Raw genomic sequence first — 13,152 nt, forward strand, 5'->3', positions numbered from 1 at the left:
AGCCAATGAGTAAACAGCCTCAGCCCAGCCAATGAGAAACAGTCACAACCTAGCCAAGGAGAAACAGCAACAGCCCAGCCAATGAGAAACCACCACCACCCTGACCTTTGGTTTTCTCCAAGGGACTTTCAGTCAAAGCAGCCCCTTCCAGCTTCCTCCTTTTTCTCTATAAAGTAACATTCCTCTTCCTTGTTCTCTGGACTTGACTGTGGTTTGCCATAGTTTGAATGTCCTGAATCGCAATTCCTCTGCCATTCCTAAATAAACTCATTTTGCCAGTAAAATAACATTTAGTTTTAAGGTTGACACTGGACACACCTTTTCCTAGATGACCCGATAATATGCCTGAGTCACTTGCATTGTCCTCCCGCCTCCTCCCTCACTGCCCCCCCACCCTGCCCCAGCTCCTGAGCAAGAATCCTCTTCTTGGGGTGCATTTATCAAATACAAACCAGTCAATCCAGAGTCCACACCCGCACCCCCTCCTTTATGGGGATCCACAGTCTGGGTCGCGATCCACCCGCCCTTGTCACGCTAGGGCCAAGCACATGACAACTAGGGACGCCCCCTCCACCCCAGAACCCGCTGAAATCATTAATCCAGCCAATCCCATGCCTGTTTACCCTTTCCTGCCCATTCCTTCTTGTGGAAACCACAGTAAAGGCTCCCATTTCCCCTCACTCCATCTCCTTCTTTCTGTCTCTGGTGCTTCCCTACGTGGCCCTGGTGGGTGGCATGCATGCCCCCTCCTCCTGGGAACTGTGATGAAATATCTTTTCAATGGCAGGCGTCTCCTGATCTGCTCCCTCACATTTTAGAATTAATACACAGTATTTTAAAGCACCTCCCTGCTGAGCTGGAATCAGCTTCGCCTGTTTCCTGGAAGAGGCACTAATTCCTACTACGTGAGTCGTTACACTTTTGGGTCTATTGGCTGTAATAGTTACACAGCTGAAACGCACAGTGAGACGGCCTCCGCCCGGGTAAGGGCTTACCTTGCCTTGGCTGCGCAGAAAGCAGATCCCCATATCTGCCGAAGTCTCCTCGTCATCTTCTGTTCCACGTGCACAATGTCAGTCCGCCCAGCGCCCGCTGAATTCCACACCTGGGACACCTCATACCTCTCTCCCTGACCCCACCCCGCTCCATCACGGACACGTGGGCGGGCCTCACGGACGTGTTACATGAACAGATATAACCAAATATATTCCTTCCTAATGTCAGTTCACACAGACTTAGATCCGTCCACAATTGCCCACTTGATTACTTAGCCTTGTTGCTGAAGCTACAGGGCTTCTAAACAAGGCCACTCCGGGCTGTCTCAACATGAAACACTTGGGATCTGCACGACCACGTCTCCGGAGCGGGACCAGCTGCGCCGCCAAGGACGTGGGGTCACCGGGAGCCCCTCGCCCGGAGAGCCCCGATCCCGCTGTGAGTGGGACGTGTAGGTGGTCACCGCCCTACTTAACCGGGTCAGACCTGCGGTTCCCACTCAGATTAAAACGAAACGTTACCCTGAAGACCCGCTAGGGGCCGCCAGCATCGAGTTCCCAATTTTTGCGTCTTTTATATTTTTTTGATAGAAACATAAGAAACCTGCATGCTTGTTACAGGCCTGGTATTTAAAATGTTCTTACATATCTTAATAATACTTTAAAAATTCAACCTAGGTCCAGCCAGCTCTTACAATGGTGCAATGGCTCTTTTAGTTCTATGCAAACATTAGCATGTTTAAACTTTGTACAAACCCTCCACAGAATGCCCTATTCTTTTCACTGTTTTTTTAACAACTTTATTGGAGTATAATTGCTTTATAACGGTGTTAGTTTCTGCTTTATAACAAAGTGAACCAGCTATATATATACATATATCCCCATATCCCCTCCCCCTTGCATCTTCCTCCCACCCTCCCTATCCCACCCCTCTAGGTGGTCACAAAGCACCGAGTTGAGCTCCCTGTGCTATGTGGCTGCTTCCTACTAGCTATCTATTTTACATTTGGTAGTATATATAAGTCCATGCCACTCTCTCACATCGTCCCAGCTTACCTTCCCCCTCCCCGTGTCCTCAAGTCCATTCTCTATGTCTGAGTCTTTATTCCTGTCCTGCCCCTATGTTCTTCAGAACCTTTTTTTTTTTTTAGTTTCCATATATATGTGTTAGCATACGGTATTTGTTTTTCTCTTTCTGACTTACTTCACTCTGTATGACAGTCTCTAGGTCCATCCACCTCACTACAAATAACTCAATTTCGTTTCTTTTTATGGCTGAGTAATATTCCATTGTACATATGTGCCACATCTTCTTTATCCATTCATCTGTCGATGGACACTTAGGTTGCTTCCAGGTCTTGGCTATTGTAAACAGTGCTGCAATGAATACTGGAATGCAAGTATCCTTTTGGACCATGTTTTTCTCCAGATATATGCCCAGAAGTGGGGCTGCAGGATCAGATGGTAGCTCTATTTTTAGTTCTTTAAGGAACCTCCATACTGTTCTCCACAGTGGCTGCACCACCTTACATTCCCACCAACAGTGCAGGAGGGTTCCCTTCTCTCCACACCCTCTCCAGCATTTATTGTTTGTGGATTTTTTGATGATGGCCATTTTGACTGGTGTGAGGTGATACCTCATTGTAGTTTTGATTTACATTTCTCTAATAAACGATGTTAAACATCCTTTCATGTGCCTCTTGGCCATCTGTATATCTTCTTTGGAGAAACGCCTATTTAGGCTTCTGCCCATTTTTTGATTGGGTTGTTTGTTTTGATGATATTAAGCCTCATGTGCTGTTTGTAAATTTTGGACACTAATCCCTTGTCAGTCGCATCATCTGCAAATATTTTCTCCCAATCCGTGGGCTGTCTTTTTGTTTTGTTTATGGTTTCCTTTGCTGTGCAAAAGCTTTTGAGTTTAACAAGCTTTTCTTCTTGAACTAGACAAGTTGATACTAAGCTCCATTTGGAAAAATAGAAACGTAAGAATACTTAGGAAAACACAGAAAGAGAAGAGCTATGCGGGTAGCGGGGACGAGCTGAACCAGAAATTAAAACACACCACACAGCCTCTGAGTCGTGAGGAAATAAGAAAGCCTAGATGCGTCTGCTTATTATGACAGAAGAAACACAAGAAGGATTGGCCGTATTTTACAGGCATTTAAAAGTAGTGGGATATTATAAACAATGTGATTTCCATGTGAATGGGTGCATTTGGGAGAGGAGTAGCTTTTGCTATGGCATAGGGTCAGTAGCTGCTAAACTTATAAAGTGAAAATTAAATAAGGAGCATGACATGTACAAACTCTCAAAGTACCTCCCCACAGACCGGTGATTAATTACAAAGGGCAAATAACAGCTTTACTCTGGAGAAACCTGGGGCATGCCGAATTTCCTAAGTTAGGAAAGACCAAATCACCAAAAAGGAGAAACAAGGACAACATGGCTTGAGTGCTATTCCACCCCCAAATGCACAGCTGGCATCTAACCAGGAAGTGGTCTGGGCAAACCTCCTATTCTGTGTGCACCACGCTTCCTTTCTCTGCAGGGCCTCCCCTTCCTCAGGAGCCCTCAGTCACGTGTCTCATCAACCCCAGTATGAGCAAGGCTGTGAAGGAAAGAACCCAGCATCTCCACTCGTGAGCTTGTTTGAATCTCACTGATCCAAACAGGATTCCATGATCTGGGAGCATTTGCAGATGAACACAAACCACTGAAGTGTGGGCGGAGGAAGTACCTTGGGCAGGAACCACTGACCTTCTGACCGTCCAGCTCGAACCCAGCCCCGGGCTCTCGGCACTTGATGGCATATTTGGACCGTGTCCGGGGCGCACATCTGGGGTTTATGACGTGCAGAAACTGTTTTCTGAAAAAGGAGACGTCATCCATCTTATTTGGGATGGTAACAGAGACTGCTGTGGAGGGAAGTAGCTGCTGTGCTTCCTGTGAAATCTTTAGTGTCGAAACCCTCGCTGGGGGTGAGGGGCCCCTGCCCCAGGTATCCTCTTAGTCCGCGTGGCCTGCCAGGCTCTGTCCTCTTGTCCCTCTGCTCAGCCGGGGTGAGCAGGAAAGTCACCGTGATTTCCAAACTCACCACCTGCTCTACCTTACTCCGCGCAGAAGGACACCGGGTTCTATTTGTATTATCATCATTTTGTAATCTCAGGATGAGCCCTGAATTTCCCTTTAAGATCCCCCCAAGGCACCTTCTACGTGGTGGAGATGGGGAGACGGTCCTGGGTTACCCGGGGGGCGGGGGCCCCTGTTACCACCAAGGTCCTGATGAGAGAAGGAGCGAGGCAGAGGGGCCAGAGCCCAGGCCGATGGGACTCGGAAGCAGAAGCAGGAGAGGCGGCGCGCCTGCGGGCTTGGGGGGGGATGAGGCAAGGGACACGGCAGCCTGCAGAGGCTTGAGAACGTGGGGGAATGAATTCCACCCCAAGGCCTCAGGAGCAACACAGCCTGACAACAACTTGATTTTAACACAAGGGTTTCCATTTGGACTTCTGACCTCCAGAACTAAAGGTAATAAATCTGTGTTGCCTTAACCCATGGACTTGTGGTTGCCACAGCAGGAACAGGAAACATACACACTGAATATCTCTGGGGTTTTTTGGTGGTCGTTGTTCAGTTGTTTGTTTGTTTGCCAATCTGAGCTCTGCAAGCTCAGGGTTTGAATCTGTCATGTCCTAGGATGTACTTCTAAGCCAGGCACATTGCAAATACCCAATAAATACATTGATGCTTGGGTCAAAAAGGACTTCAGGCCACGAAGGCAGCAGCTTATGGGTCAAGTGAGGCCTCAGACGTGCTCAGGTATGTCTGCAGAAGCCCGCTGCCCACTCCAGCCTGAGCCCTGTGGAAACGAGGGCCAGGCTCCTGGGGAGGGGCAGTTCCCCTTCCTGTGGGGCTGCTGACGTGACGCCCCGTGACGGGGAGGACCAGCCTCCCAGTGGACACACCCTGTGTGTCTGTCTGTCCTGTGAGCACCGTGGTCTCCTCCATCTGCACCGCCTGGACCACAGGGACGAGACGCCATGACCCCCGGCCTCACGGCCCTGCTCTGCCTCGGTGAGATGGAGGAGGGGGAGGGGAAGCCCTAGCCGGGGAGGGACCCCTCCCCACAGCCAGGCTGCTCTGTCAGGAGACCCCAGGACTCAGGAGGCTCCCGGGCAGGAGAGGCGCTGCTCAGGGTTCAGGGCAAACCTCTCACAGGGGCCTCTCTTCCAGGGCTGAGTGTGGGCCTGAGGACCCCGGTGCAGGCAGGTGAGTCTGTCCCCAGGTGTCCCAGCTCCCTCCTGCTCATGGGGACAAGGGGCCACCCCCAGGCAATGGGGATGGGGAGCAGCAGTTCTGGGCTGAAGGGGGGGAGTCTGGGAGGTTGGGGGCTGAGAGCTGGGGACCTGGGGGTGAGGAGGTCTTGTGACGCAGCCTCTGATGTCCTTCCAGGCACCCTCCCCAAACCCACCATCTGGGCTGAGCCAGGCTCTGTGATCCCCTGGGGGAGCCCCGTGACCATCTGGTGTCAGGGTACCCCGGGGGCCCGGGAGTTCCGTCTGAATAAAGAGGGAAGCTCAGCTTTCTGGGACAGACAGCTCTCACTGGAGCCCGGGGACAAGGGCAAGTTCTCCATCCCACACATGACACAGTCCTACGCAGGGAGGTATCACTGTTACTACTACTTCAGCCCCACTGGCTGGTCACAGCACAGTGACCCCCTGGAGCTGGTGGTGACAGGTGAGAGGACACTCGGGGGTCCCGGCCTCAGGCTCTGCCCTCAGGAAGGGGGTCTGCTCTCAGAGGTGTGTCCCTCTCACAGCCCAGCCCTGGGGGAGGGGAGGGGTGTGTGAGCCCCATTTCACAAGCTCCCTCCTTCTCTCCTAGGGGTCCACAGCAAACCCACCCTCTCAGCCCTGCCGAGCCCTGTGGTGACCTCGGGAGGGAATGTGACCCTCCAGTGTGGCTCATGGCAGGGATTGGAAGGGTTCATTCTGACTAAGGAAGGAGAACCCAAGTCCTTCTGGATCCTGGATGCACAGCGACGCCCCGATGGGCAGACCCAGGCCCTGTTCCCCGTGGGTCCCGTGACCCCCAGCCACAGGTGGACGTTCAGATGCCACGGCTTTAACAGGGGCACCCCCCAGGTGTGGTCGGCCCCCAGTGACCCCCTGGAGCTCCTGGTCCCAGGTGAGGAGGTCCCACCCTGGCCTCACGCACTTTTTGAGGCACGAGACAGATCATTAGATTCTTTTCTCCCAAGATCGTTCTAGATGAGAGGGTGGGGTGAGGGGTGAGTGGGGCGCACAGGACAGAGACGCAGAGCGTGAGCGACAGTGAGGCCTGGGGACCAGGACGGGAGAAGGGGCTTCATGGGAGGAAGCAGCCCCTACAGCCCAGGCTGCTCGTCCCCCAGGTGTGTCTGGGAAGCCCTCCCTCCTGACCCCGCAGGGCCCTGTCGTGGCCTCTGGACAGAGCCTGGCCCTCCAGTGTCGCTCTGACGTCGGCTATGACAGATTCGCTCTGTCCCAGGAGGGGGCACAGGCCCTCCCCCAGCGCCCTGGCCGGCAGCCCCACGCTGGGCTCTCTCAGGCCGACTTCCCCCTGGGCCCGGTGACCAGCACCCACGGGGGCCGGTACAGATGCTACGGTGGACACAACCTCTCCTCCGAGTGGTCGGCCCCCAGTGACCCCCTGGACATCCTGGTGGCAGGTGAGGAGCCAGCGGGTCAGTCAGGGACCCAGACTCTGCACAGGCCCTGCCGGGGAGCCCCAGGTGGTGATGCTGGGACCAGGCGTGAGGGGTCCGCAGGGAGGGAGGGAGAGAGACAGAGAGAGACGAGGGTGGGCAGGGAGAGGGAGAGACTCACAGGAAACAGAGACAGACAGAGATGAGGGGCCTCAGGGAGGCCCTGCTGAGTCGCAGTTCAGAACCAGGGGGCGGGCAGCCCCTGACCCCCCTTCCTCTCTCTAGGACGGTTCGCTGACACGCCCTCCCTCTCGGTGCAGCCGGGCCCTGTGGTGGCCTCAGGAGAGAACGTGACCCTGCTGTGTCAGTCAGGGAGCACAAGGGAAACTTTCCTTCTGTCCAAGGAGGGGGCAGCCCAGCCCCCACTGCGTCTTAGATCAAAGTACCGAGGTCGGCATTTCCAGGCCGAATTCTCCCTGAGTCCTGTGACCTCAGCCCACAGTGGGACCTACAGGTGCTACAGCTCACTCAGCAGTAACCCCTACCTGCTGTCACACGCCAGTGCCCCCCTGGAGCTCGCGGTCTCAGGTGAGGGGCCCTGACCCTGTCCTTTCTGACTCAGACAGCTCAGGGCTGTGTCCCCTGAGCACTCTGGGCTGAGGTTGAACGAGGGAGGGTCACCCAGAGGGGGCTGTGCCCCTCAGAGGGCCTCCCATCCCCTCCCACACCTTCTCACCTCACCTGGGATCCGGAACCTGACGACTGTAGGAGACCACAAGGCAGGTGTAAGGGAAAGGTTTCATGAGGTGGGGACTCCAGGGTCAGCCCCACCCACTTCCTGTCCTCATTTCCAGGACCCTCTGGGGGCCCCAGCCCCCCACCTACAGGCCCCAGTTCAACAACTGGGGAGTCACTGAGGCCTCTCTGCTCAAGAGGGAGCACAGGCCACCCCAAGGCAGTTTCAGAGTCTCTGGGAGGATCCAATGCCCTCAGATCCTCAAGGACAGGCTGGGGGTCAAGCAGAGATGCCAGGAGGACCCCAGGGCTCCAGGGACTCTGAGGCTGGTGGATGAAGGGTGGGGGTCATGGAGAGGGAATGACTCCTCGGGGCCCACCCTGGGGGAGGAGCGGTGGGCTGACGTGGGGAGAAGCAGTCCCCGACCCTCACCTCCTGTCCTGACCCCCAGGAGGCTCTGAAGTTGGGGTCCTTCCCCCCAGAGACCCAGGCCCGCAGACGGGTGAGTGAGGGTCTGTGGGACATGGTGTTGGGTCCAGGGGGGCAGGGCTCAGTTATGCCCTTGGTTCAGGCACCTCTGGAGATGCTCACTTGGACCCCTTTCCCCTGCCTGGGCCTCAGTTTCTCCAAGTGTAAAAGCAGAGAATCGTGGCCCAGAGCTTAAATTTCCTTCAGTTCTGATTTCTGGCTGTGACCCCCCAGGAGAGGAGGCCTTACAGGGAGGCCCCTGAGGATGGGACTGTATGGGGGCCTGTCCCCAGTGCCGCAGTGATGGTGGCATTGTACGGGGAGGGGGAGGGAAAGATGAAGAGTCCACCGCACACAACGGGCCCCTCCCTCAGTCCCTGCTGTGGTGGGGGAGGGTAGGGTAACAAGGAAGGACCCTCGGCTCCAGATGAGACCCTCGGACAGGCCCCCCTGCAGATGAGAAGCCCCCAGAGCACAAAGCTGGTGTCCACCTTGGGCGAGGCGCAGCAGGAAGACAGCTCAGGGAGCCCACAGCCCTGGGTTCTAATCCCAGCTCTGCCATGCCCAGGCTGGGTCACCTGGGGTTTGTGAATTCCCTCTCTGTGCCTCAGTTTCCTCGTCCGTAAAATGGGTGGGGCGGGTTAGAGGAGATGAATGCACAGACCCCAGCATGAGCCTGCACACAGTAGGCGCTCAATTGAATGGCATCTTGGGCTCACTCATGACGTCACTGGTGCCCCAGGTCTCAAACGGTACCTGAACGTTCTGATCGGGGTCTCGGTGGCCTTCGTCCTGCTGCCCCTCGTCCTCCTCGTCCTCCTCGTCCGACACCGGGGTCAGAGCAGACGCAGGAAGTCTGGTGAGTAGGGAACGGGGTGACCCAGGCCCCTGCAGGTGCTGGGCTTCGGGCACCAGCCAAAGGGAAACCTAAGAGATGGGCAAGGTCAGCTTAGAAAAAGATGGTCCAGAGTCTGAAACTCAAAAACCTAGAAAGAAAACACGTACTGTCAGCTGCCATGTATAATTTAAGGTATTTTCCTCCTTTTCAACCTCATGAAGTGTTGAAACGTGTACGCGAGTGTGAGTTCAGGTCTCCTTCTTTCCTCCTGAATCCCGTGTGAGGGGCGGGGGTCCCAAGAGTCCCAGGGCCGAGCCTCTGTCACCTGCCCCAGCCCGGGGCGAGGCTGATTTGCACCCTCCCGCAGGGGCTGCAGACCCAGAGCCCAAGGACAGAGGCCTGCAGAGCAGGTAACTCCCGCCCCAAAGACCCCCAGGCCCACCCCGCCCGCAGCTCCCCCTCATTCTCCCCTAACACGCCCGCCTCCTCCCCAGCTCCTGCCCAGCCGCCGCCGCCCAGGACCAGGCCCTCTGTGAGCAGAAGCGGACGGGGTGGGGGACACGGGGTGGGGGACACAGTGTTCTGGAGGCAGTCGGGGAGGGCAAGGCTGGGAAGGGGTGGGCTCGGGGGTGCGGACTGAAACCCCCCACTTCCCCTCACCCCTGGGTCTCAGCAGCCCCTTCTGGGTGCACTGCGGGGGCTCCAGCCCTGAGGGATCTCGGGGAAGCCCGCCCAGCGGTACACACCCTGTTCCGCCCCAGCAGATGATGCCGTGAAGGACACACAGCCTGAGGAGGGGGTGCAGCTGGACCATCCGGTGAGACCCCTGCTCCTGTCCAGGCCACCAAACACCTTCTTGTTGCCAAACTCAGTCCAATGGACACGTCTCTGTCCTAACATCCCAGCTCCAGCAGCGTCCCACACTGACCTCTCCTTCCGGGCTTCCTGGGTCCTCCTGCTGTGACTCCACCCCTCCTGTTTCCTTGTGACCTCATGGCCCCTCCTTCGGGGTCCCCTTTCCTGGCTCCTCGTCCTCTGTCTGACCTTCTGGCATTGCAGAGAAGCCCCACCTCTCAAGAGGATTTGTGAATAAGTGAATCACCTGAAAGTCCCCAGGCCCCCCTTCCTTCATTCACCCAAAAGTGGTGCACAAGGAGAGCGCATCCCCCCGGCTCCCTGTAGGTGCTGCAGGTGCAGCAGGGAGCTCACCTGGTGGGTGACAGAGACTATACGTAAAGAAGCAGGTAGCGTCCTAGAATGCAAGGTCCCGATAAGGAAAGTAAAGCAAGAGAAGGTGACAGAGTGCATGGTGGGGGGGGCAGCAAGTGCAAAGGTCCTGAGGCAGGGACCTGCTTTTGCAGGAAGATGGCTGTGCGGCTGGAGCCAAATGAGCAAGGGAGATAATGTGTTAATACAGAAATCAGAACCGTAGAAAGAATCCAGAGGCTCCAAGGTGTTAGGAGGTCCCTGGAGTTTCCATCAGGAAAGTGACCTGACCTAAGGTTTTAAAGTATCACTCTGGCAACACAGTGGAAAGCTGACGGGAGGAGATCACAGTGGATCCAGGAAGTCCCCTTTCTGTCCTTTTCTCTCCCTCCAGCAGAACAGGCAGGATGCAGACCCCCAGGAGGGGATGTATGCCCAGGTGAACCACTCAAGATCAAGACTAAGGAGGGGGGTGGCCACCTCTCCTTCCTCCCTGTCGGGGAGATTGCTGGACACGAAGGACAGACAAGTGGAAGAGGACGGGCAGAGGGACAGTCAGGTGGGTCCCATCCTGTCTGGGCCCCCAGGCTTCCCCCACCCAACCATCCTCCCTCCCTCTCCCTCACCGCAGGCCGCTGCATCTGAAGCGCCCCAGGATGTGACCTATGCCCAGCTGAACCACTCGACCTTCAGACGGGAGACTGCACCCCCTGCCCCCCAGTCAGGGGAGCCCCAAGAAGAGCCCAGCGTGTATGCTTCTCTCGCTGTCCGCTAGCCCAGGAAGGACCCAGACCCCACGCTCCAGGGAGGAAGACTGCACAGACCCCGGAAGGCACAGGAGCTGCCTGCCCGCAGTGGACACCACCTAACGACCATCAGACAGCCTGGACTCCCAACACGGACCACCAGGAGCCCCTGGGACCCTTCGCAGTCACCTGATTCCACCCTCAAAGATAACTAATATCCTTACACTTGGGAAATAATGCAACAGACTTCTCAAATATCAATGTGTGAACTGAAAACCAAAATCAAAACAAAAACAAACAAACAAACAAAAAAACAAAACAGAAGCGGGAAAATGTTTTCAATGAAAGATAATGTAAATAATACACATCAAACATATGAATTGAGAAAATTAAGAATCATGCATGAATACATTAGAAAAGCCTTTAAAAAAGTCAATGACCTAACATAACACACCAAGAGTTTAGGATAAAATAGCAAATTATTTCAAATGAAGGTAGAAGGTGGGAATAATAATGACAAAGGTAGCTAATAATGAAGACAACCAAAAAGTAGAGAAAATCAATTAAGGCAAAAAATAAACTCATTCTTGAAAACATTCATGAATCCTAGCCACCACGGCCGAGGGAAAAAGAGAAGGCACACATTTCTAAAATCATGAAAGAAATTGCAGACAGCACCACGAATCCTACAAACTTTATAAAAATAGTAACAGAACATTATGAAAAATTTGATGCCAACATACAGAAAATGTAGACGGAATGGAAACCTTTCAGTGTACAATTTACTAAATGGAAAATCTATCACCTTATACATTGACTCTAATCAAAAATTACACACGACTGAACTATGTAGAATCTAAAAACATCAAAATGAAAGAAATAGAGAGTAGAATGCTGGTTACCGGGGTTGGAGTGAGGGGGAAATGGGAAGATATTGGTCAAAGGGCACAAACTTCCAGTTATAAGATGAATAAGTTCTGGGGATCTAATATACAGCATGGTGGTTATAGCTAATCACACTGTATCCCATTCTTGAGTGATTTGAAGAGAGTAGATCTTAAATGTTCTCACCAGAAAAAGAAACTGCAACTGTGTGATGGGATGCAGACAAATACTATGGTGGTCATCACTTTCCGACGTGTAAGTGTACAGTTCAGGAAGCTTCACTGGTGATTTCTTCCAAGCACTTATGTACTCAGGAAAGACACACACACACGCACACCCCCCCCCAAAATTGCACAAACATTTCCTGAGAACAGAAAAAGAAGAAACATACCTCAACACATCAGATCAGGAAAATATTTACACCAAAACCTGACAAGGGAATTATACATGGGAAAGTCCCAGGAAGATCTCTCACATGAGCTTAGATGGAAATCCCTAAACAAAGTATACACAAATAAGATTTAGTGATATATTAAAAGGACATTACTTCATGACCATACTGTGGGGTGTTTTTTTTTTTTTGAAGGCTACAGTAGCTTAAAAATTTTAAAATCTATCACATAATGCAATACATTAATAGAACAAGGGCTTCCCTGGTGGCGCAGTGGTTGAGAGTCTGCCTGCCGATGCAGGGGACACGGGTTCGTGCCCCGGTCTGGGAAGATCCCACATGCCGCGGAGCAACTGGGCCCGTGAGCCAAAATTACTGAGCCTGCGCGTCTGGAGCCTGTGCTCCGCAACAAGAGAGGCCGCGATAGTGAGAGGCCCGCGCACCGCGATGAAGAGTGGCCCCCGCTCTCCACAACTAGAGAAAGCCCTCACACAGAAACGAAGACCCAACACAGCCAAAAATAAATAAATAGATAAAGCAAACTGTCAACAAGTAAAAAAATAAACACTATTATATTAAAAAAAAAAAAAAAAAAAAATAGAACAAGTAAAAATTAATCATCTCAATAGATGCAGACAAAGCCTTTGATAAAATATACCAACAAGTCCTGGTGAAAATAAAAACGCATCAGAGATAAAAGGGAATTTCCTTTCATTGATGAAGGCATGTTTAACAATCAACACTAGACATCTTTTGTAAAGGTGAGAACCTGAGGTCCTTTCTTCTACAATGGGCAATGATCCAAGTATGTTCCCTATGACCACTTGTACTCACCAGGGCACTGGAGGCACCAACCAAGTAAGTAAAACAAAACAAAGCGAGAAGCTCTGAAGTGGATAAGAATAATATTGTACTATTAAGAGACTGCACAGTTGTGTTCGTAGAAAATCCAAAATAATGTAAAGATGTTCTACTCTAATTAAAAAGTTTTCCAGCATCGCTGCATACATGGTCAATATATAGAATTCAAATGTGTTCAAGACTTCCGGTTCTTGATTGAGATTAAGTAAATGAATGTCTCCCTGTTCCATGACTTAATACCAGTGAACTGACTGTATACTGCTGACTTCCAAGAGCAGTAAGATAATCTATTTGGGCTGTTTTTCTTTTTTTGAATTTTATTTATTTTTTATACAGT

The 13,152-nt window shown here is 52.8% G+C and overlaps 1 protein-coding gene across 1 annotated transcript; it reads left to right on the forward strand.

Moving 5' to 3' along the window:
- Positions 1-5,035: 5,035 nt before the first annotated feature.
- Positions 5,036-10,707, forward strand: LOC307067073 (leukocyte immunoglobulin-like receptor subfamily B member 3; the record flags this gene model as incomplete). The annotated part of the gene is made up of 13 exons (XM_079724360.1): positions 5,036-5,069; positions 5,229-5,264; positions 5,448-5,735; positions 5,883-6,185; positions 6,412-6,723; positions 6,970-7,272; positions 7,872-7,922; positions 8,631-8,747; positions 8,974-9,136; positions 9,221-9,258; positions 9,491-9,543; positions 10,327-10,491; positions 10,564-10,707. The coding sequence occupies 13 exons, from the start codon at positions 5,036-5,038 to the stop codon at positions 10,705-10,707; spliced, it is 2,007 nt and encodes a 668-aa protein (XP_079580486.1).
- Between the last annotated feature and the right edge of the window lie 2,445 nt (positions 10,708-13,152).

The sequence above is a fragment of the Hyperoodon ampullatus genome (assembly GCF_949752795.1).
Source record: "Hyperoodon ampullatus genome assembly, chromosome: 18".
Classification (NCBI taxonomy): Eukaryota; Metazoa; Chordata; class Mammalia; order Artiodactyla; family Ziphiidae; genus Hyperoodon; species Hyperoodon ampullatus.